This window comes from Lygodium microphyllum, chromosome 4, assembly GCF_053477565.2.
Source record: "Lygodium microphyllum isolate KBCC chromosome 4, Lygodium_microphyllum_v1.1.10, whole genome shotgun sequence".
Taxonomy (NCBI): domain Eukaryota; kingdom Viridiplantae; phylum Streptophyta; class Polypodiopsida; order Schizaeales; family Lygodiaceae; genus Lygodium; species Lygodium microphyllum.
Window position 1 is genome coordinate 10,078,360 of NC_141138.1, and position 24,927 is coordinate 10,103,286.

At 43.7% G+C, this 24,927-nt stretch overlaps 1 protein-coding gene across 1 annotated transcript; it reads left to right on the forward strand.

Annotated features, from left to right (window-relative positions):
- The first annotated feature begins 664 nt into the window (after positions 1-664).
- On the forward strand, positions 665-4,531 carry LOC148036788 (putative glycosyltransferase At5g25310). Its single transcript, XM_087675677.1, has 4 exons — positions 665-1,580; positions 1,926-2,137; positions 2,633-2,987; positions 3,517-4,531. Exons 1-4 carry the CDS (start codon positions 1,170-1,172, stop codon positions 4,180-4,182), a joined length of 1,644 nt encoding a protein of 547 aa, XP_087531803.1. The 5' UTR covers positions 665-1,169; the 3' UTR covers positions 4,183-4,531.
- The last annotated feature ends 20,396 nt before the right edge of the window (positions 4,532-24,927 follow it).

Here is a 24,927-nt window from a genome sequence, read left to right on the forward strand (position 1 = left end):
CATTTATTTGGTTTGTATCCAAAAATGAATGAAAAGATTGTTAGAAGGATTATTTCATCTTAGAAAATCATAATATGAGTGGATAAAAAGATGCTCAAGATTGGGATTTCAAATTGGGTACTCCTCCGTTATTCCTACCTTGACTGAGTCCCCATCCAAAAAAGGGGGGAGTTCAATTTCTTTTTAGATCATTCTGAGGGTTTCACACTTCCTCCTCTTGTGCTCTTATTACGCCTATTTCTTTTTATTAGTTAAGGAGAGGTGGGGGGCGGGTGCCATGTGGCAACCCCTACCTCCCCCACAAAAAAAAAAGAGAACGCGGGGGCGGGTGCCACGCGTCCAGCACCCGCCCCCGGCAAAAATCGCACCGCGTGGCACCCGTCCCCCGCAAAAATCGCACCCGCGCCGGGGTGAGTCTAGGCGCGGAGCGCCTAGTTTCTTTTTACGAATCTCTTGGGAGGATTGGGATGTGGAAGGCCAAAGGCTACATGTATGAGGGGGATGATGTGTGATATTTTGACGATGATGTTCAGGGAACGGCTGGGGAAGGATTATGGTTGATGTTGCAAGGTGGAAGGGGGAGCTTCACACACGCGTGGAGGATCTCGAAGCCAAAAGGGGGGCCAACTGTCAACTTATTGCAAATGGGGGGGGGGGGGAGGAGGGAGGAAGGAAGGAAGGAGAGACTTCTTGACTTCTTGCTTATCACTTCTCCCCTCTTTACTCTGGGATTACTCTAATTTGTGCGCATGTGAAATTTGCGTCTTTCTTCCTTGAACCTTTCCATGGAGACTGGGGAAGCCATTCTATACCCCAGGTGGCGACTCTCTCTCTCTCTCTCTCTCTCTCTCTCTCTCTCTCTCTCTCTCTAAATTTAATCAGTCGATCACAATAATGAGAAATAACGGACCCATATCTTTTCTTGTTCTGCAATTGATGCCCCTCCCTCCTCTCCCTTCCCCTCTCCCTCCCCCTCCTCCTACTTCTTCTTCTTCTTCTTCTTTTGTTCCCTCCCAAAACGTATAATCGAATTTGCATGCAAGCCAGCCTCTCTCTCTCTCTCTCTCTCTCTCTCTCTCTCATATCATCGAATTATGCTCGACTCTTGTGGCTGCCCTGCTGTTGTTTCTTCTTCCTCTTCTTCTTCTTCTTTTTTCTGGGTGTGATTAATGTCTTTCCCAGGAATCAGACCCCCTCAATCTGCATGGCTCATTGCCATTTCTCTGGTCGCAAGCTTCCTTGTGTTTGATTCCTACTATTCGCATCTGCTGCTGCCATTGCCTAATTGGTACCCCTCTCCCTCTCCCCCTCCCACTCCTTCCTTGTCCAACGTCCTCCCTTCAGCAGCCTCCTCTTCCTCTTCTCCTTCTTCATCTTCGAATTCTTCAAATTCTTCTTCAGCTTCTGACTCCTATAAATCCCGCCCGCCTCCCCAGATTGCCATCAACCAACAAACTCAAGTTCCTGCTCGTGGGATCGATCACCATGCGACCAATTCGACTGCCCCCTCTGCTCATGGCACCTTGCAATCGAGCCCGTCTTCAGCAACCGCCCCTTCCCTCATCAAATCAACACCGCAGGCATGAACATGATAACTAATCATACGAAATTCGCTTTCTTGTTAGTTTAGTAAATAACGACCATAATTTGCGCACACATGCTTTTGGACATTCTGAACAAGACTTTGAGTGATCGTCACTCCCGCTGAGTGGGAATCATGATGACTGATCGAAGTATTTCTTTTTACCGGTTGCTTCATTTTTTAATTATTGCCAGAGCGTCTAAGTAGCAACTGATTGGAAGCAAGAAAGGCACAAGTAACTTGGGTAGAATCATTGTGCAATGGTGCGGAGGCAGTCTGATTGAGTCGGTTGATTGTGTGTGTGTGTGTGTGTGTGCGTGTTTTCCTTTTGCCTTCCCTGCAGGAGTTGTTGAGTTTGAGGAGAGTGGAAGCAGGGCTCCGCAATGCGCGATTGGCGCTGCGGAAGGCGGCTCTGTTGGAGAAGAACATGACATCCACAAGGGCACTGCAAGCCCATGACTCATCATCGTCATCAGCAGCAGCAGCAGCAGCAGCAGACAACAACAATTATGTGCCATGGGGCCCCTTGTACAGAGATGCCTCGATCTTTCAACAGTAAGTGGTTTTTATAGCATAAGTAATCCCCAGCCCCTTCTTCCTTTTCCAATCAGATCTTTACTAATCACAGCCTTACAAGGAATGTGAGAGGCTTGGCCCCAGGGGATTTGACAATCAATCATTGCCCAAGGCAATCAGTAGTATCCACGCAAATATTTGGCAAGCAATTGACATTTTCCCATGTGGGAAAAGGGGCTCTTTTCCCCTTGTTTTTCCCTGTTGTGTCCAGCACAAATGAGCTTCTGCTCAGGAGGCACCGCAAACCTAGCTAGGAGCGGTTTTTTTGGGCGGGGCAGCCTGGTCCCCAACCATATCTAGCTAGGTATGCGGTGTCTCCCAAGCAGAAGCTCATGATGTTGTTGCAATTCACAAGGTGCGAATTATAGTGGGAATTCATGTAAGACTTTGTGTGATGTGTAACCCCGAATGTAGACCAAGCATGGCATGTATAACAGCCTCACTAATGCTAGAACCAATTGCGTGATGCAACAGGAGCTACCTGGAGATGGAGAAGAGGTTCAGGGTGTTTGTGTATCCTGAAGGAGAGGAGCCATTAGTTCACAGTGGGCCTTGCAAGGAGATCTACTCAATTGAAGGCAGATTCATACAAGAGCTCCAAGCAAGCAACAACAATCCTTTTGTCACTGATGACCCAGAGAAAGCCCATGTTTTCTTCCTCCCTTTCAGTGTATCCATGATGGTCACCTATCTCTACAAGCCTTCTACCAAGGACAGAGCACCCATGCTACACTTTGCAAGAGACTACGTCGAAGTTGTGGCCAACAAGTACCCTTTTTGGAACAGGAGCCAAGGGGCAGACCATTTCATGCTATCTTGCCATGACTGGGTAAGCTCATCCTTCCATCTCAAGTGCACATGATTAGCTTCATCATCATTTAGTTGCTGCCAATGCGTGAGATTCTTTTACCATACATCATTTAATGGTTGCTGCCAATGCGGCTCTTGTATAATGATTGAAGAAATGCCAGTCTATGTTTTGGTCATTTCCACTTATATATCTCTCGAGAGAGCTTGTGAGCAGGATTGCAAACCATACTCATGAGATTTATGAAATGCTTGTGGTCAAGTTGCTTCTCCCACACCTATATTCATGTCAAGATGGCCTTGTGTTATCCATGTGCTACTCAAATTCTATGAACTGGAGAACGGTTCTTGTACACGTTTATGTTTCATATGGATCATGTTATAAGAGGGCAATTGGAACTCGCTTGTATGCATGTGCTTCTCAGGCATTGAGTTGGCTTTTCCTTTACAAGGCATGTACCTCACAAGTGCATCTATCTTGTGCAGATGTTAATTTGTTGATTGCTCTGGTATTATGCTAAGTACATTACTGATACATGAGCAATGTGCAGGGTCCATATGTCTCAATGGCTCACCCTTACCTTTACAAGCATGCTATTCGGGTTCTCTGCAATGCAAACAGCTCGGAGGGCTTTGTGCCTGACAAGGATGCGAGTTTGCCAGAGATAAATCTTGTAGGTGGATACATTCCTGCAGAGTTGGGAGGTCCTCCGATGAGGGAGAGGCCGCATTTGGCCTTCTTTGCAGGGAGGAGCCATGGGCCAGTGAGGCCCATTGTGTACAAGTATTGGGAAGGGAAGGATGAGAATGTGAAAGTATTCCAGGAGGTTCCAAAGGGTTACTCCTACCAGGACATGATGAAGAAGAGCAAGTTCTGCTTATGCCCGGGTGGGTACGAGGTGAACAGCCCTCGGATAGTGGAGGCCATATACAATGACTGCATCCCAGTGGTGATCGCAGACAAGTTTGTGCTGCCATTCAATGATGTGCTGAACTGGGATGCTTTCTCTCTGAGAGTGATGGAGGAAGACATACCCAATCTAAAGAGAATACTACAAGCTGTCCCTCAGGGTACATATGAAGAGATGCAAGAGAGAGTGAGGCAAGTGAGAAGGCACTTCTTGCTCAACCAGCCCCCTCAACGCTATGATGTTTTCCACATGATCCTTCACTCCATTTGGCTCCGAAGATTAAATTTCCGCCTTAATTACTCTTAATAACAGTCCCTCATCACACAACTGTCTCTGCAAAACCATTAAAATTAAACATTGTGTTAATTATGCTACTCAATTTGGTGATGTCTTAGTGTTACCCTTCTATCTAGCCGAACCTCAAATTTCTTCAGTGAGGACCCAAAATTCTCGTTGCCATGGGGCTCCACTTCTTTTGTAACATACTTTACCTCGATTTTCCCCTCCCTTGAGACATTTGCATCAGTCCCCATCCCAGCTGATCACTTGTACCATTTCAGAAATAAACAACAGTGGCTCCTGCGACTGCGGAGGTTATGATGCTCCTGCTCCACTTCCATTGTTCCCTCTTAACGAATCATTGTTTGCAATCATAACATAATGTGTAAGAATTGAAGGAGAGCCTTTTGTCTCAAGTAAATCAGATCATTGGTGTTCATCAATTAGTCGTAACACGATCTCCTTTAAGCGGCTGCATGAAACGCACATCTTCTACAGGCAGAGCCGTATAGTCAACTACGAATTACACTCAGCCATGATTAGCACTCAATCTTTAAGGCGCAAATAGCAGGTGAGGCTACATATACAGAAGTAGAAGTTGAACCTATCCATCTAGAAAAATCTTTTAAGGCAAAGATTAAAAGGTGGATAAGATTTGGCCAAAAATATAAATGGAGGTCTTTAGATCGTGCTGAGTGAGTGCTAACAAAGATCATTTAATGCCATAAAGATGTTTTAAAGTAGTGACACATGTGGCGACTGCACATGCAACAACCTAACACAAGGAATAGACATGCACATGGAGTTGAAGCTTTGATCAGGAAGGCTATGAGAAATGAGGAAGTGAGGGATGTGGATTTGCTAATGTGATTGCCAAATAGTCTAAGATTGATATGGGGGAAGTGAAGTAGTTGTGCCAGAACATTAGAGAGTTCGTAGAATGGAGACAGAAGGTGGTGGATGAGATAGTAGCCAAAGTATGTAGAGGTCGTGTCACCTAGTCTTTGCAAACAATCTAGCAAAGGTATGATGCTTTTTTTGTGTGTGGTTTGTACTTGTATTTCATGGGCAAAATACCTGGCAAAGAAGAGTTCCTATGATGGTTCATGCAAAGATATCATAGGAGGGTTTTGCTTAACCAATTACAAGTTCATCGGTTGAAGTTTCTATTTTGTGCTTGTCAACTCACAGCAAAAGCAAGGTTGGATACTCGCATCAGCAATTGATTTCATGGATAACTATATGTATGCCCTCCCTTGGATTTCCAACTTCAACCTTGAAGATTCTTTGCAACAGCAAGAATGCCCAGTCTAGGTTACATTTATTGGGTTGCCGTACTAGTTGGATGATAAGATTAGGGCTCTATCCAAGGCATTCGGAAGTGGATACTGGCATCACCAATTGATTTCATGAGTAATTTTATGCATGCCCTCCCTTGGACTTCCCACTTCAACCCTAAAGATTCTTTGTGTAATGTCCCCCCCCCCCCCCCCCCCCCCGTGACCCCCGTACTCCCCCCATGTCTTTCCCATAAGAACCCCCCCTCCCCCCCGTAAAGAAAATTTTAAATTTTTTTACCCTCCCTCTCTCTCCCCCTGCCGTGTGCATGGCGGGGGAGAGAGAGTGTGTGTGTGTGTGTGAGCAGTGAGAGAAGGGGGGGCATGCAGCCCCCCAGATGGCGGGGAAGCGCCGTCTCCCCCCCCCCCCCCCCCCCCCCCCCCCGCCCCCAAATACCTCCCTCCCTCCCCCATTATAAGGGGACAGCGCCCTTCCCCCCCTCCGTCTGGAGTAGCCGCAAGCCCTCCCCCCCTCGTCCGTCTTCGCCAGGCAAATGCACCCCCCTGGCCGTGACGTCAGCCCCCCCCCCCGACAGAGAGCGAGAGAAAGTGAGAGAGAGAAGAGAGGAAAGAGGGAGAGAGAGGAGGAGAGGAAGAAGAAGAAGAGGAAGAAGAGAGAGAGAGAGAGAGAGAGAAGGAGAAGAAGAGGGAGAGAGAGAAGAAGAAGAAGAAGAAGAAGAAGAAGAAGAAGAAGAAGAAGAAGAAGAGGGAGAGAGAGAGGGAGAAGAAGAGGGAGAGGGAGGAGAAGAAGTGGGAGAGAAAGAGGGGAGAAGAAGAGAAGAAGAAGAAGAGGGAGAAGAGGGAGAGAGAGAAGGAGAAGAAGAGAAGAAGAAGAAGAAGAGGAAGAAGAGGAGAGAGAGAGAGAAGGAGAAGAAGAGAAGAAGAAGAAGAGAGAGAGAGAGAGGCAAGCCGATGCTAGAAGGAGAAGAGGAAAGCACTCTTGGAGCAATGGGCTTATTGCATCAAGGGTAGATCTAGAGTTGGAGATTACGAAAGTATCAACAAGTCGAAGAAAGACCAAGGTTTCAACTAGGAGATGGCGCTTGAAGAACTTCGGTGTTTTCGAACCCTTTTTCTATCTATGCTTATTGTTCTATTAGCAGGAATGAAAGAACTTCTATGGTTCTACACGCTCATAGGTCATAGTCTTCATTTTAATATCCATTGAAGGGAAAGGATACTCATAAAAGCTATATGTTGGTTATGTATTCTTCCATTCCTAGTTGTTCATAGATGTAGATGATCGTATGAAATTCCATATATGATATTGCCAAGTTATGATGAAACTTAATGACTAGCAAAGAAGGCTTGGAGTCTAGCCGTGTTAATGTGGTTTTGGATGTTAGTCCAAGTGGGGTGTGATTGATGATTTCATGGCCCAGTCTGTGATGATGGATTGACATGGGAACAAAAGGGATGTTTTCCCTAGTAAATGTCATTGGGCTGGTTGCTTCAGCTATGGATGATTTCCTAAAGGGATAATTAAGGAAGGATGGCGCTAGCTACACCCCGCGAACTGCCAAACCCTAACCAAGGGGGTTATGAATTTGTGCCGGGAATGTGGACCGAACCTGCCGTGAGAGGTCTCTCCGTGGAAATTACTTGGCGTAGGAGGACGCTTGGGTGCCAAGGGGGGCTCTAATTGTAAATCCCAATGCCTCCAGACCCTACACAAGTGTTCTACGTGACTCGAGATGGGATCTTGAGGCCTTCATACTAGTTACAAGGTAGAATCTTGGTAGGGTAAACCTTTGGGTTTTTATTTTTGGGATAGGGAAGGATTTTTCTGCGGAGGTAGAAAGGGACACTTAATTCTCTTGTATGGGCGGGAGACAAACATTAATCTGAAGATAAGTTAAGGGAGTGTTTGATCTTGTTATCTTGTCTTCGTGTCTGTGCCCTAAATTATGTAAAGGAACCCGTGATTAACGGGCTAATTAAGGAAGCTGCTTTTATGTGTCAAACATAATGTGGTAGGTAATTAGATAACTAAAACAACCCCCAAGGGAAGCGTGGTGGATGTGACCAATGGGTCTATCCTACGGAAGGGTGGTCTCGGTTAGCCGAGAGCTTTCCTCAATGGAATTTATTTGACACGAACGTTAGATAGACAAGGACCTTAGAACTTGTAAGTTAAAAACCTGATTCATACCGTTTTAGGAGACCGGAATGGGACTATGCCCTACAGGCAGAGAGGTCAAGCGATGCATCCCTCTCGTTTCGCATTCTCTTTGAACCAAGTGTAGTATGCGTCTGCTTGGGTCCAGTTGTATCTACGCAAAGTGGAGCAGTTGTCGATCAACGCTAGAAAGCTATTAGGAAGACTCGACTGCTAGGAACCCAGTTCGATCCTAGTGGGAATGGCCAGATAAGTTCCATTGCGAGGTAGACTCGAGAGACCCTAGTTGGCAAACCCCGTGTCATTCCTTGGGAGTGCTGAGCGGCGTCTTCTAGATTGATCTCTCAATGGGCTGCTAAGACGTGTCCCACAATTTGAGGGGCGGGCACGTTACAGTTGGTATCACAGCGAAAACGTTAAAGGACTGAGTGCTGCATGATTAGAGTTGAGTAGCGGATGCATGGTGGGTCCTAACCCACAGTTAATAAGCCCCACTACTGCTTGTCTTCCCCAGTTTCTTCTCGAGATGAGGACATCTCGATTCCTCTAAGGGGGAGAGGATGTAATGTCCCCACCTGTGACCCCCGTGCTCCCCTCGTGTCTTTCCCATAAGAACCCCCCCATAAAGAAATTTTTAAATTTTTTTACCCTCCCTCTCTCTCCCCCTGCCATGTGCATGGCGAGGAGAGAGAGTGAGAGTGAGAGAGTGAGTAGTGAGAGAAAGGGGGGCATGCAGCCCCCCAGATGGCGGGGAAGCGTTGTCTTCCTTCCCCCCCCCCCCCCATACCTCCCTCCCTCCCCCATTATAAGGGGATAGCGCCCTTCTCCCCCCTCTGTCTGGAGTAGCTGCAAGCCCTCCCTCCCTCGTCCGTCTTTGCCAGGCAACTGTGCCCCCCTGTCTGTGACGTCAGCACCCCCCCACCCTCCGCCTGGACACAGCGCCCCCTCTGACTCTGTAGCCCCCCCCCTTCCCCCCTCTCCCCCCCCCCAATGACAGAGAGCGAGAGAAAGTGAGAGAGAGAAGAGAGGAAAGAGGGAGAGAGAGGAGGAGAGGAAGAAGAAGAAGAGGAAGAAGAGAGAGAGAGAAGAAGAAGAAGAAGAAGAAGAGGGAGAGAGAGAAGGAGAAGAAGAAGGAGAAGAAGAGGGAGAGAGAGGAGAAGAAGGAGAAGAAGTGGGAGAGAGAGAGAGAGAGAGGAGAAGAAGAGAAGAAGAAGAAGAGAAGAAGAAGAAGAGGAAGAAGAGGGAGAGAGAGAAGGAGAAGAAGAGAAGAAGAAGAAGAGGGAGAGAGAGAGAGGAGAAGAAGAGAAGAAGAGAAGAAGAAGAAGAAGAGAGAAGAAAAAGGAGAAGAAGAGAAGAAGAAGAAGAAGAAGAAGAAGAAGAAGAGGAAGAGAGAGAGAGAAGGAGAAGAAGAGAAGAAGAAGAAGAGAGAGAGAGAGAGAGAGAGAGAGGGAAAAGCCGATGCTAGAAGGAGAAGAGGAAAGCACTCTTGGAGCAATGGGCTTCTTGCGTCAAGGGTAGATCTGGAGTTGGAGATTATGAAAGTATCAATCAGTCGAAGAAAGACCAAGGTTTCAACTAGGAGATGGCGCTTGAAGAACTTCTATGTTTTCAAACCCTTTTTCTATCTATGCTTATTGTTCTATTAGCAGGAATGAAAGAACTTCTATGGTTCTATACGCTCATAGGTCATAGTCTTCATTTTAATATCCATTGAAGGGAAAGGATACTCATAAAAGCTATATGTTGGTTATGTATTCTTCCATTCCTAGTTGTTCATAAATGTAGATGATCGTATGAAATTCCATATGTGATATTGCCAAGTTATGATGAAACTTAATGACTAGCAAAGAAGGCTTGGAGTCTAGCCGTGTTAATGTGGTTTTGGATGTTAGTCCAAGTGGGGTGTGATTGATGATTTCATGGCCAAGTCTGTGATGATGGATTGCCATGAGAACAAAAGGGATGTTTTCCATAGTAAATGTTATTGGGTTGGTTGCTTCAACTGTGGATGATTTCCTAAAGGGATAAATAAGGAAGGATGGCGCTAGATACCCCCCGCGAACCGCCAAACCCTAACCAAGGGGGTTATGAATTCGCGCTGGGAATGTGGACCGAACCCGCCGCAAGAGGTCTCTCCGTGGAAAAATTACTTGGCGTAGGAGGACGCTTGGGTGCCAAGGAGGGCTCTGGCCGTAAATCCCAATGCCTCCGGACCCTACACAAGTGTTCTACGTGACTCGAGATAGGATCTCGAGGCCTTGATACTAGTTACAAGGCAGAATCTTGGTAGGATAAGCCTTTGGGTTTTTATTTTTAGGATATAGAAGGATTTTTCTGTGGAGACAGAAAGGGACACTTAATTCTCCTATATGGGCGGGAGACAAACATTAATCTGAAGATAAGTCAAGGAAGTGTTTGATCTTGTTATCTTGTCTTCGTGTCTGTGCCCTAAATTACATAAAGGAACCTATGATTAATGGGCTAATTAAGGAAGCTACTTTTATGTGTCAAACATAATGTGGTAGGTAATTAGATAACTAAAACAACCCCCGAGGGAAGCGTGGTGGATGTGACCAATGGGTCTATCCTACGGAAGGGTGGTCTCGGTTAGCCGAGAGCTTTCCTCAATCGAATTTATTTGATCCGAACATTAGATAGACAAGGACCTTAGAACTTGTAAGTTAAAAACCTGATTCATACCGTTTTAGGGGACCGGAATGGGACTATACCATACGGGCAGAGAGGTCGAGCGATGCATCCCTCTTGTTTCCCATTCTCTTTGAACCAAGTGCGGTATGAGTCTGCTTGGGTCCAATTGTATCTACGGAAAGTGGAGCGGCTATCGACCGACGCTAGAAGGCTGTTAGGAAGACTCGACTGCTAGGAACCTGGACTTCAGGTCAATCCTAGTGGGAACGGCCAGATAAGTTCTGTTGCGAGGCAGACTCGAGAGACCCTAGTTGGCAAACCCCATGTCATTCCTTGGGAGTGCCAGGCGGTGTCTTCTAGATTGGGCTGCTAAGACATGTCCCACAATTGGAGGGGCGGGCACGCTACACTTTGCAATAGCAAGAATGCCCAGTTTGGATTACATTTCTTAGGATGTCGGACTATTTGGATGATGAGATCGGGACTTTATTCGAGGTGGGGGGGGTGCTATATATACCCAAGGCAACAAATGAGGTTATTAGAGCAGATAAGAAAGCTTGCAATATTTGGAATAAACACAAAGATATCACAAAGTTCTTCAAGGCTACTGATTCCTAGTAGTATTAAGGTTTGTTTGGAAGTCAAACTTAGTCATTTTCTGAATGCCTATTACTTGTGCCAAATACGGCACCATGCAAGGGATTAGGATCAGAAGAATGGCATCAAGGAAAGAGTCAACAATGGAAAAAGATGAGAAGAAGGAAGCTCTCCGTGATAGGAGTCTTGAAACTCATGTAAAGACGAGCACTAGTATAGGAACAAGGAGGTGGAAAAGAAGCAAGTGAAACAACATGGTAGTAAAACCAAGTAATTCACAACAAAGAGCAAGGTAAAGATCAAGCTAAAATCTCTACACAAGAGAACAAAGAAAATTAGCCGCTAGTACCCAAAGAGGGTGCTAAAGTAAAGAGTGGTAATTGAGAAGCATGCAAGGAAGACATTGATTAGACAAAAATGTCTATGTCCCCCTCTTTGAAGCAATGAGGAGTTTCAATAGCTCTATTCTAGCATATATCATGACTCTGTAGAAGGAGTATGCTTTACACAAGGAAGCTAGACATTTTAGCTTTGCAAGAAGTTAAAATCAACTAGGAAGAGAGTAATAAAGTAGAGGTGCCAAACTATCAGTTGTTCTTGCTTGCAGAGGGATGTGGGAGAGGAGGAACATTGGTGCTGAAGAGAGAAGCCCAAGTGAGAGCACAAACAAGTTAAAGCAATGGAGTGAACTACGGTGCATGGAGAGAGAGAGAGAGAGAGAGAGAGAGAGAGAGAGAGAGAGAGAGAGAGAGAGAGAGAGAGAGAGAGAGACTCAAGATGTGAGAACTCCAACAGTCACAATGTCTGACCAGCCTTCCCTTATTCAAATGTCACTAAAAGAATAAGAAAATGAAGAGATAGTGATGGATGCCACCACCTGAAGTGTATAAGTGTGCAGATACTATCAGTATAGTAATACACGGGCCTAGGCACATGCACCTTTACCCCCAACAACCTCCCACTTAAATGCGAACGTGTCCCTAGTGAGAAGAGAACAAGAAAAAAGAAATAAAATACAAATCATGTACATAAAGTACAACAAGATTAAGAAAGATGTCATCTCATCCAACACCCATCAACTCCGTAAGGAAGGAAAAATGCTTCGTTCAGAGACTTTTAGTGAGAAGCTCTACACAATTTTGGTCAATTGAGATCTTGACAAGCTTGATGAACTTGCCCTCAATGACCTCTTTGGTAAAGTGGTAACCCACATCAAATGTGCTTTGTCTTTGCATAGAAGACTAGATTCTTAGCCAACTAAATAGCACTCATAGAAACCGAACGACCTAACCAGAGAGTCTCCTTACAAGCCTACTAGATGCAATATACTTTGTCTTTGCAATGGATAGGGTTATGCATTTGTAAACCCTAGACATCCAAGAAACAACACCTCTAACAAGGGTGAAGACATAGCCAGAGGTGGCCGTCTGCATATCTTACATAATCAGAGTCAGTGTATCTCACAACTCCTATATCCTAGCCACCATCACATATGTATATATTTGTAGTGCCCTTAAGGTACCACATGATACCCTCCGTGGCATCCCAATGCTACCTGTCAAGTGTAGCTATATAGCGCAACACAACTCCCACTGCAAATGATATGTTAGGGGACTAGTGGCTATCATGGCACATATCAAACTACCCACTATGGATGCATAAGGAATCTTGGCCATCTTGGCCTTCTGCTCATCAAACTACAGACAATCGGCCTGACTAACTTTCACATGAGAAGGTAAAGGATAGCCAATAGGCTTAACATCCTTCATATGAAACCACTCAAGGACCTTCTGAATATACTTCTTTTGCAATAAGTAAAGACGCCCCTTAGAGCGATCTTGTGTGATGTGCATCCCAAGAATATGTGAGGTTTGACCCATGTCCTTCATCTCAAAGATCTTCTTGAGCTGACTTTTCAAGGCATCCAACTCATCATGAGTGCTCCCAGCAATCAACATATCATCCACATAAAGTCCAAAATCATAAGGCAATCGCTGTTGTGGACCTTCTTCATATATAAACACTAATCCATATCACTATAGGTATATCTTTATGAATGCATGAAAGCATCGAACTTGCGGTACCATTCCCTAGGTGTCTGCTTATGGCTATAAATGATTTTTCTCAACTTACACACTTAATATAGGTGTTCCCTGCCTTTTTCTTCAGATTTCTTAGGCTATTGCATATAAATCTCATCATGCAAGTCCCCATGTAAGAAAGCCATCTTGATATCCATCTAATAGAGGTCTAGATCTAGTTGTGCAACCAAATCCAATACCGCGTAGGGGGTAGTCATCTTGACTACATGAGAGAAGACTTTATCGAAGTCAACACTATGCCCCTACTTAAAACCCAACCCCTCTCATCAAAAAATTGCTCAAAGGCTTTGAATACATACTTTTCCCCATTGTCAAATCATAGGTATTTCACAGCCTATACCCAGACTGGTTCTCAACAAGAGCAAGCCAATGTTGAAATATAGCCAAGACTTTTAATTTTTGCTTTATGGGGTATAACCAAAGCTTACGTGAGTAATCATCAATGAAAGTAACAAAATACTTTGCATAACCTAATGACTTGCAGGGTGTAGGTCCACAAACATCAAAATGAATAAGAGACAAGGGCTCACCCATGCATGTAATGCTAGACTTCTTATGCGAATTACGAGTCTGCCTACCATAAAGACAATCATCACAAGAGTTAAAACACTTTTAGTCAAGGGGCATAAGATATTGTAAATGGGTAATCATTTTCATTCCCTTTAACGACATGTTCCCAATGCAACAATGCCATAACAATACATGTGGTACTGCAACCACTACCAAAACATATTCGATAGACCCAAATACAAGTAAGGGATAAAGAGTATTAGACTTAGCACCTTGTGCCACGATAATATTCCCATGGTGGGTAAGCTTCCATGAGGAATCATTGAAAGAGACAACATAACTTGCATCATCCAAATGTCCAGACAAAAGTAGGCTTTTAGTTAAAGCCAAGACATGGCGTACATCATGAAAAGTAATCAAATTGCCTAGAGAAAAATCTAGTTGGGAATCTCCAATACAAACAATAATGCCAAAGTCATTACCCAATCTGATAAATCATATCATGCTACAGTAGGAGTGAAACCACTCTCAATGAGGGGTGACATGAAATGAAGGCCCTAAATCAATCAACCAACACTAAGCATAGGTAGATGAGGTATCAGTCAATTGCGAAACATCAAGATAAGAAGTTACAAGTATGTAGTTATTATCAAAATCAGTCTACATGATATTAATCTCTTATATCTTGATGCTAGACTTGGTAGGGACAATGATGCGATAATCATTCTTTTCCTACACTTTACCCTTTTCCTTTTTCTTACTCTTGTCATCACACATTTTATGGCACAATGGTAGAATATGACTTGATTTCCACAATAGTGAAAAGTTAATTTGGACATGGGACTTACTACGAGATTTTCCACATGACTAAGAAGGAGACTTTTCAAAGTCTCTCCCACAACAATCATTACTACTTCCACCATTATTGCTTGGCTATCAAAGCATGAGAGATATTGGAAGCATATACATTTTTTCTATTAATCTCTTCATTCAAGAGTGCACCCTTTACATCCTACAATTTCAACCCATCAACAAAAATATTTGCACACTTAGTAGTATGGAATGTGTCCCATGAATCAGGTAATATAACAAACAAGAATAAGGGAGGAAGATTTTCCTTAAATTCAATCCCCTACGAAAACAAGTGGCTAAAAATTAGGATGAAGCTCATTTAAGTAGGCAGACATGGAAGTCTTCTCCTTCATACCAAGGTCCATGCGTTGGTTCAGTCACATCTAAGAGGTAAGGCTCTGCTTATCATAGACATTACGAACATAACTTATCTAGTTTAGCCCAATTCTCTACATCAAAGTGTTTGGGCTTTACACCCTCATGTCTCAATGGCTTAATCTACAATTTCTACACTAGAACCTACCAAATTTATGCCTTCCAATAGCTATAGTTGGTGCCATCAAACTTCTCAATATTGAAGATAGTGTTTTTATTCGATCCATTAAATATAATGTAAGAAATGAAAGCACAATCCAAGACAAACAAGTTGTTGTAAATGATAGCAAAATAGTCCAAAAGCACAGCTAGGATACAGACAACATCACGGTTGTAAATGACCTTTCGAGCTTGTGGATCCCATAGGCAATACCATCTAACCTACATCCCCATAGCCAAGAAATATGTATTTCATGAACTTAGGATATAGCTTATTGTGCTTGTCCTTGGGAACATGGCAAAAAGCCTCACAACAACCAAAGCTATGCAAATGAGCATATGATGGAGGTTTTCCATACCATACCTACTCGATAACTTGATAGTTAAGAGCAACGCATGAAATTTATTAATCAAATGTATGGCAGCAAGTGTCTTAGCTCAAAAGTGATGTGGTAAGCTTGCTTGGCTAAGCATACTACAAACTTTCTCTTGAATTATCTTATTCATATGCTCAACCTTACCATTCTAGGGTGGGGTGTACGAGGTAGTCAACTACTTAATATTCTTCTCAGCAAAAAATTGCTCAAAGACATTAGATACATACTTACCCCTATTATCAGATCATTCAATCTATGCCTAGATTGGCTCCCAAAATCAAGTCAATGTTGAAATGTAGTCAAAACTTTTCACTTTTGCTTTATGGGATATGCCCAAATCCTGTATATAAGTAATCATCAATGAAGGTAGTGAAATAGTTTGCACCACCTAACAATTGGTAGGGCATAGGTCCACAACATCATAATGAACAAGAGTTAGAGGCTCATCCATGTGCATAATGCTAGACTTCTTATGCAACTATGTGTCTAGCTGCCATAAAGACAATCATCACAAGCATCAAAACACTTATAGTCAAGGGATAGAAGATACTGAAGACAAGCCCAAGGCAAGGATGTCATAACAATACATGTGGTAGTGTATCCATTGCCAAAACATGGTTAACAGACCCAAATAGAAGGGATAAAGATTTCTAGACTTGGCACCTCGTGTGAGAATAAAATTCCCATGGATAAGCTTCCATGAGGAATCACCAAAAGATACAACATAACCTGCATCATCCAACTATCTGGCCAAAAGTATGCTTTTAGTAAAATCCATAACATGGCATATATATCATGCAAATTAAACATACTGCCTAAAGGAAACTATAGTTGAAAATCTCCAATACCAACAATATCTAATGCTAAGTCATTGCCCAATTTGACAAATCTTATCATGCTATGGTAGGAGTGGAACTTCTCTCGATAAGATGTGACTTAGCCAACACTGAGCATAGGTGGAAGAGGCATCAACCAACTATGAAAAATTAAAAGAAGAAGATGCAAGGATATAGTCATCGTCTGAATGACTCTGCACAACATTAATCTCTTCAATCTTGATGCTAGACTTACTAGGGACAATGCTACGATCATTATTCTTTTCATGCACTTTACCCTTTTCCTTTTCTTTGCACTTCTCATCACGCATTCTATGGCACTATGGTCGAATATGACTCTACTTTCCATAATAGTGACAAGTCGATGTGGACTTATAGCCATGGGACTTACTATGAGAGTGTCCATGTGACTGAGAATGAGACTTCTGAGAGTCTCTCCCATGATGTTCACTACCACTCCTACCATTATTACCTCTTACTATCAAACCATGAGAGGTGCGAGAAGCATCTACATTATTTTTTTAAACCTCTTCATTCACGAGTGTACCCTCTACATCTTACAATTTTACCCCATCAATAGGCATATTTGCACACAGTATGGAATGTGTCCCATGACTCAATCAATGTAATCAATGAGAATAAGTGAGGAAGATTGCCCTTAAATTCAATCCCTTTCAAAGATAAGTGGTTGAAAACAAAATGAAACTCATTTAAGTGGGTAGATATGGAAGTCCCCTCCTTCATACAAAGATCCATGAGTTGCTTCAATCAATACTTCTAAGAGGCAGGGCTCTCCTTATCATAGACATTACAAATCTTATCCCATAATTGCCAAGCAATTTGGTCGTCAGAGACAATATTATAGTAGTATTAGTATACCTTCTTAGAGAGTGAAAAAATGATTGTAGATTTACATAACTCATTCACTTCAGGCCAATTCTTTGTATCAAAGTGTGGGGGCTTTACACCCTCATGTCTCAGTGGCTTAATCTACAAATTTTACGTTAGAACATATCATTATTTGTGCTCCATTTGTCAATGTTAAAGTATTTCGAGCATCTAGACTAGGATCAGTTTTCCCTAGACATATAGGCAGCTTGTAATTGTAATTCTACCTCCTCTGCTCATGTAATAGTCATATCAATGTCAGCAAGAAAAACATTGCTCAACTGCACTTGAATGTTAAAGTCCATCCCATGCAAAAAGTATTACAACTGAGCAACAACTGGAATAGAAATATAGGTTTGTAACTTTAAAAATACTTCCTTTAGTTTCTTGGCATAGACTCGAACATTCTCGTGAGGTTCTTGATGTGTCCTTTTAGAGGCATATTAAATAACATCATCAAGTGTCCTTCATCTTGAATTCAACACTGAACATTAACATTTGGAATTCATTAATATGAAGTTTCACATCTTTCTTTGCTAACCCATTAAAAATGGGAAGAGGAAATCCTAAGGCTAGTTTGAACAATGGGGACTATTACTCCACTCAAAGTGGGCTAGCTAACTAGAAGAAGGGAAGTACTAGAACTTCATCCTCCTCCTAACAAACTATGCATGGGGCTAGGGTTACTAAGACCCCTCCCTTATAGGGATATCGAACCACTCCTTTGAGGAGAATACATCCTAACAATTTTGACCTGATGTTGAGCCCATTCAACTCTTTCTTACTTTTGAAGATTGGCTTGGCAGTCTTTTGGATCTATTTCACTGTCTTTCGGCATACACTACTAAACTGGTCCCTATCGAAGACTGAGATTCGAAAACTGCCACTTATTAGTGGCTCTCGAAAAACACACCACTTGTGGGGACCTAGAATGGGCCCAATGCTGGCTCTAAGGCACTAGCCAGGTCTCTACTATACACCCAAACCACCCCCCATGGCCTCACAGCCAAAAGCATCTAAGGGGTATACCACCCTAACCTCTATATGAACTTCCCATTTATATGGATTGTAATCCAACAGATAACCCTTCCTATACTCCTTCGAGGGAGTCCCTACACATATCGGTGTAATATACCATGTAGGCATAGACAAAGGGAGTGCCCGTCAGCTGATTGCCGCATCCCCACTCTACAACTCTCCTACACTCGAAGATTGGCCCCAAGATGCACCGTGAACACATAAAGCATGTTCGATACATAATCCACTCTTTTAATCAATCAATCCACGATATGATAGATAGTCCTAACTAAATACTCCCCAAGGAATGAACCACTAATCCTACAACTTAGGGTGCCTCACACTCAACGTAGGTCATCGTTCATGAAAACAATTACTACATTTAGGATGATACCATATGTTGTGTGCAATGCAACTGTGTATGATTTATAGTGCTCAAGCAATTTTCTTGCTGACAAACAACATTGTGAAGGTGCAAAAAAAACATGTATTTCCATGCCTTTCTTCTAACCGAGATTGTTGAGTTTCTTAGGACTAGCACCGAAGCAGCATGCTCATGTTCCTAGACTCTCTTAATTTCAAACCACACATATCCTATATGCTATGTATCAAAAAAATATCAAAATTTAGCGTATTATAAATACTTAACATCCCCTTCTCCCTATCACTTAAGATTGCACATTATTCGATGGTAGATTAAGAGCATATTTTTAATGTATTTTTCCTTCATGAAAGCAATAAAAAACCACTTTAACATAGAGATAGGGATGAATTGAGGCTATAAACCTCATGCCTTAGCCTTACCATATATTCATAAATAATCTTTTTTATTTTTTAGATATAAAAAATCTATTTTCTTTATTTTTTCTTATTTTTATCATCTATTTATTGATAATTACTTATATTTTTAATCTTATTGAGAATTATTTTTCTATCATATTTTGTTTCTTATGAGCACCATTATACACACAACAAAACCTCAAAAACGCATGATTTTTCTTAAAACTATAATGTTGTGGGTTTTATATGTTTATAAAGAAATTATTAGATGACTAATTTTTCTTAATTTCTTTAACATTTCTAATAGATTAGAGCATTGGCAACCAAATGTAACCATTTTCAACCAAAATTTATCATAAAACAACTACTACATTTCTCGTGATTGGAGGCCCGTTGACGCTTCTACTAACAATCCTTCCAACCTCGATCTATGCTCCTTTACATTCCAACATCATCCCACGATCAAAATCTTTCATCTCAACCCACCCCCTTCTCTCATAGAATCAAGCATGGGAACACACATCAAGAGGAGAGAGGAGAGAGGAGAAAGAAAGACAGAAAATCTATGTGTCTGCCTACAATCAAATTTAAGCCCTTGAGGAGTAGATTAGGGATGTGCCATCATCTCTTGCTGATCCCCAGTATCCAAGAGACATAAAAATCCACAAATTTGGGACACAAAAAAATTTGCACCCCCTCCTTGCTCATGATTAAATTTTCCATATTTTTAAATGTTTCATTTTATTATATTTCATTTATAAAATATCTAGTTCACACTTTGGGTGTTCATACTACCGCTTAGCATGTGGATTTTTGCATTTTTGTGGGCAAAATGAACTTGAATTTGAGATCCATCTAGCAAGGCAGCTCCATGTCGCCAAAATCTATAAATCTAGCCTCCGTCATGCACTTTTCGGCTCCCGAATCACATAGTTGCTTTATAATGCTAAATCTTGCGGGGATTGAATGGGGGGTCAAATGGACTCCAATCGACCAACTGAGACTTAAGTTGCATTCATGGCATTAAACTCCATCTAGGAAAACTTCAACTCATCGATTTGCAATCATTTCATTTTGCATGAATAATTTGACTTTTACACCTCTCTGGGCACTTTTTCACTTCAAAAATAGGTCCCAAAATCTAGCTCTCACCAAGGCTTAGGGAGCCAAAACAGCAAATGTAGCAACCTCAATAGGAGCCACTAGAGCTGGTCGAAGAAAAATGGCCTTATTTTTAATCAAATCAACAAAAGAAAGAACGAGTGCATGAACCAAGTCCCCTCTGTGGCCACAAGTACAGTTAGAAGAGCAAAGGGCTACATGCCAAGCCATACATTCCTTGGCAAATCTCTTAGACCCCCTCATAATGTAACTACTAAAGAGCATTAAGATTATTTCTAGCATGCTTCCTCCCAATGTATCTCCAAAAAAAAAAAAAAAGAAAAGAAAATACCCACACAAAGCAAAAGGAAAGGAACAATGAGCTTTCCCATGTATATCAGAGTACTAGAAACACTACACCTAGGGGTTCTCAAGTTAGATGTGTCCAGTGGCCTTACTCGACCGGCTCCATGCTTGACCCCCTAGCCTTTCCTATCCCCCCAATTCACACTTAGGGCATGTCAAGGGTGAGATGACACACCTAGGGAGTTTATGCTCTAGACCTGTCTCCCTAAGTCACACCCACAACACCTCCCCTGTACACAAACTAGGTTCACAAAGTGTGGGACAACACCAAGCGTGGGAGCTTTCGCTCAACCGCCAAGATCCTCGGACCGCTTATTGTTTCAAGCATTTCAAGCGAGCTCTAATGGCTATCTCTTACCTAGCCGACGCGCCGTCGATCCTATGAGTGTAGTGAGCTTACCTTGATGCCGATACGAGTTGCCTTCTCTCTCACACACCCCGGTAGCTCCATGATCCTAGATGTGAGCTCAAGCATCCTCAAGCCTCCCCCATCTCCAAGCTCCATCCTCCATAGTTGCGCGCGCAAGAAAAGAGAAGAGAAGAGAAAAGAACAGAAGAGGAGATGGTGAAGAGCTTCACCCTCTTGATCCCTCACTCTCACACACTCACTCCCTCACACTCTCACACTCTCTCTCTCAAGAGCACACACAAGCAATAAGATGAGGAGAAGAGAAGAAGAAGAAAGCTCTTGTTAGCCACACACCAAAGAATGAGCTCTCATTCACTTTTTGAACTTTATATATACAAACCCTAAAATCCCATGGGCACCCATCCCTTTTTTATATGACCGGCCCTTGTGGCAATGTCTTTTTTCCATTTCCCTCTTCTAGCCTTATGCCTCTAGCCTACACCCGTCTAGTATTTTATAATTGGCACAGGGGGGAGCTTGGCGCTCTTTTACAAGAGTTTTCCAAGTTTTTTGAGGCGCCCTTCATTTAAAATTGTGCTTTCTGCCCCGGCTTTGCTTTGGAGGTCACCTGCGTGTCTTTGCTCTTTTTCCATGTTTTTTTTGCTTTTTCCTTCCTTTTTCCACCATCTCGACTTGGGGTTAACACTTTTTCCTTCCATTTTCCACCATCTCGATTTAGGGTTAACATTACCCCCCTCTTAGATGGGTGCCAGTCCCATGGCACTTCTGTGTTGTTGTAGGTTGGTAGGCAATTGGCCAAGTGGTACAATGGTGAGGGCCACTTGGTGACTTAGGTGCTTGTGGAAGCTGTGAGATTTTTTGTCGAAGGAGCCAAATGGGTATTGCGTGGTTGACGGGGCCTCCGAAGTCGATGGTTTGTTGCTTTTTGTGATGTTTGAAAGAAAGGAGAAGGTGCGATGCTGTTCCTAAGGGAAATGCTTACCTCATCGTGTTAGTGCATTGTGCTCGTGCTAGTGGAATGGGGAGATGGGTCTAACCACATGCGAGCCTGGGTGATGTCCCACACTTGAGGACCCCATTTGTGCCATGGGAGGTGCAGTGCCAGTGGCTTAGGGTGATAGGTCTAACCATAGGCGAGTGTTACCTCCCTAGGTATGTCCTGCCCTTGATGTGCCCTAAGCATGAAGTGGGGGAGCAAAAGGGCTAGGGGGTTGGGAGTAGAGCCGGCCGACCAAAGCCACCGGGCTTGCCTAACTTGAGAACCCCTAGTGCCGTGATTGTGCTTTATGCGGTAGTAAGTGCTGCTGCAAGTGGGCTATGTTGTCCAGTCCATGGAGAGTGTTTTTCATGCTTTTCCTTTCATGTTGGTCTCTCTTTTTTTTTCTTTTTTTCCTTTTTTAAAGTTAGAGTAGTGGAATGATAGCCAGGGCCTAATTTTCTTCATCTGAGTGAGGTGGGGAAGGGGGTCTAATGGATTTGCGCAAAAATTGGTGGCTTTGCATGTATCCTTTCAGATTCATGCGGACGTGGAAGAGGTGGTGGAGAGGAAGGGGTGATTGAACCTAGTAAACTGGCTGTCATTCATGTCCTCTAGGAGGGCTAGGCAAAAGGAGGGGAGTAGGCTAGCTCTCATCACCATGCCATAGCGTAGCTATCAATAGCATTGGGATCAAAAAAGAGAGGGGGCAAGCCATTCTCTTGTGGTGTCAGCTCTTGCTTGAGTAATAGCTTAAGAAGCCTAAGGTAATTACATGTAGTTATAAAGGCGGGATCTGGACAAGAGGAGAAGTCTATGAGAAAGCGCGTCATGGAGTCACTTAGACTTCCTAAATCAAAAAGGAGGGCATGCTCAAAGGAGGTAGCATTGGATTTGTAGATGATGGGAAAGTCATGCCGCCCGTGGAGGGTGGCAACAAAATCCATGCCTACCCTACAAGGATACGCCAATAATGTGGGGTCGTTCCTCTCGTAGGGTAGGGTGTTGCAAAACGCCATCCAGGCGAGCATGTTAATATCGCATATTCGCCTTCTCCAGAGAGGTTGGCAATTGTAGCCCTTTACAGTCTGTGGTACCTCGAGAACACCTTGTCTTGCCAAAACTCCGATTCCTCCATGCCCCATAGAGTGGGGGTCTTTGCCCTTTCTTCCAACCATTTTTGGCCCAGTCGGCTGCCAGCCACGATCACCTCCTCCATTATTTTAATTAGCAGGACCCTTCTCAAGCTGTTAGGCTTGAGGAAACTGAAAGTAAAAGGGTCCTTTTCAATTTCCTACTATTCCCAAATTACCAGCTCCTCGTGGAATTGCGTTGGGAGGTCATCGGGGCATGGTGGGAGGGATGCAGATGGCCACATGACTAGTTTGGCTTGCAACTGCCTTCTGGTTTCTTCCACTAATTTTCTCCGTCGTTCCTTGAGCGTGGTTTTTTTGTCCGAGGGCGGATCGAGTTGTTGTTGTTCCTGATCGTGCGGCGAGGGGGGTTGTGGGATTATTTCTTTGTTGGTTCTTCTTATGACAAATTCAATTTCAGTGTCCTCCCCCTATCGGTCGTCTAGATGCGCTCCTTCCTCAAAGCCGAGTGCATCCGCCTCCTGGGGGGTTAGGCCAGCCAATATTAGATACTTTCGTTGTTCTTCTAAGCCCAGCCTAACCTCCACAAGTTGGGGTGGCATCTATAGCCCTGCATGCAAGCAGGGCTCTGCGTGTGATGATCAGTTTCTTTTGCACCACCTCCAATGACTCCTTTCCCTCCAGCTAGGTTGTGTCCAGTAATGTGTTGAGGAAGGCCTGCTGATGGGCAGTGAAGGCATTCTGGGTGGCATCCGCTTTGCTTTCTGCCAAGATTTTTTCTTTTTCCACCAAGGCGAGGCGCCTCGCCAGTGCCTTCACCCGTTTCTCGTTCTGCGTGGCCCATTCCTCGGCCCTTTTGTTCATTCCTTCCATGCTCTCCCCTTGCTTTTGTGCTAGGGTTACGAGCTTCTGCTCTTGGGCTCTGAGTTCTTTGCTCATATTCTTGTGCTCTTTCCTTCCAAGGTGTAGTTGATTGGTCATGGACTCGATCTCTTTTCGTTGTTTCTCCCTCTCTTATCTTCTCTCCTCTTCTTTGGCGTTTAGTTCCTCCATCATTTGCTCAATGGTGACAGTTTTTGCCTCTAGTTCCTTATGTTGCATCAGGAGGAGCTTGTATTCCCGCTGCATTTGCACAAGTTCTTGATTTTTGTCCTCAAGCTGTTGTTTGTAGCTTTCTTCCATGTTCTCTTTTGCTTTCAATTCTTTCTTGAGTTCAAATATTTGATGTTGTTGCATGGCTATGATGTTGGTTTTCTCTAGTTAGAAGGCCGCCACTAACTCTTTCTCTACCACCAACTCAGCCACCGCCGTTCTCTTTTTCTCCTTCGCCCTCTCCAATTGGGAGAGCAGATCGGCGACGTATTCATCGTAACTCGCTGGTGGCATCATTCTTGCATGGGTGGGCGTGGTTGAGGCCTCTACGCGCGGACACTTCTAGTCTTGCCTCGATTCTGCATCCGCAGCTGGCCTTTTTGGCCCCGTGGTCATGGTTTCTGTGCTCTTCCCTTGGGCCATTTCTTTACTGATGAAGTATTGTATCTAGGCCACAAGGTTGGAAACTTCCATGTTGGTGGGGATGCTAGGGGTGAGCATAGTGGGTTCATTTGGAGGGTGCCATGAGGGTGGGGATAGGATGGAGGGGTGCTTTGCCTTTGCCTTCCAGGACACTGGGCGGCGCGGCTTTTGGTGCCTGTGCGCTAGAGCTAGGCCTTTCTTCCCTCAGTTGGTTCCAGACTCCTGGATCATCCGCCCTGCATTGTTGCTCAATGGATCGGCGTGTGGCCTCGGCCAAGTCCTCCTCCTCCTTTCTTCTTAATTCCTCTTCTTCCTCCGCAACTCTTCTTTGCCTTTCTTTTTTGGCTTTTTTGTATTCTTCCTCTAGTTTCTCTTTATTCTTCTTGCTCTTCTCTTCTTCTCCTTTCAGCCTCTTGCTTTGATACCTTTTTAGCCCGCTTGACTTGCTCTGTTGTTTCTTCTTCTTCATGCTTCCTCTTCCTCTCTCTCTCCTCGGCCTCTCTGAGGGATTGTCTTTTTGCTTTTTCCAAATCTTCCTTCTCCTTCCTGCGGCCTTCATCTGGTCTCTTTTTCTTCTACGCTGCCTTCTTCTTAGTTTCCTTGACCTTCTTTTTGATTTTTTGTTCTTCCCCTTCTTCCTCGGTCTCATTCCTATCACTGGACCTCTCCTGGTGTTGATGAGGGGGTGACTTGTCAGGCGTTTTCCCTTCCCCCTCTTCTGCATCCTGCGTCTCTTTCACGGCCTCCTGGAT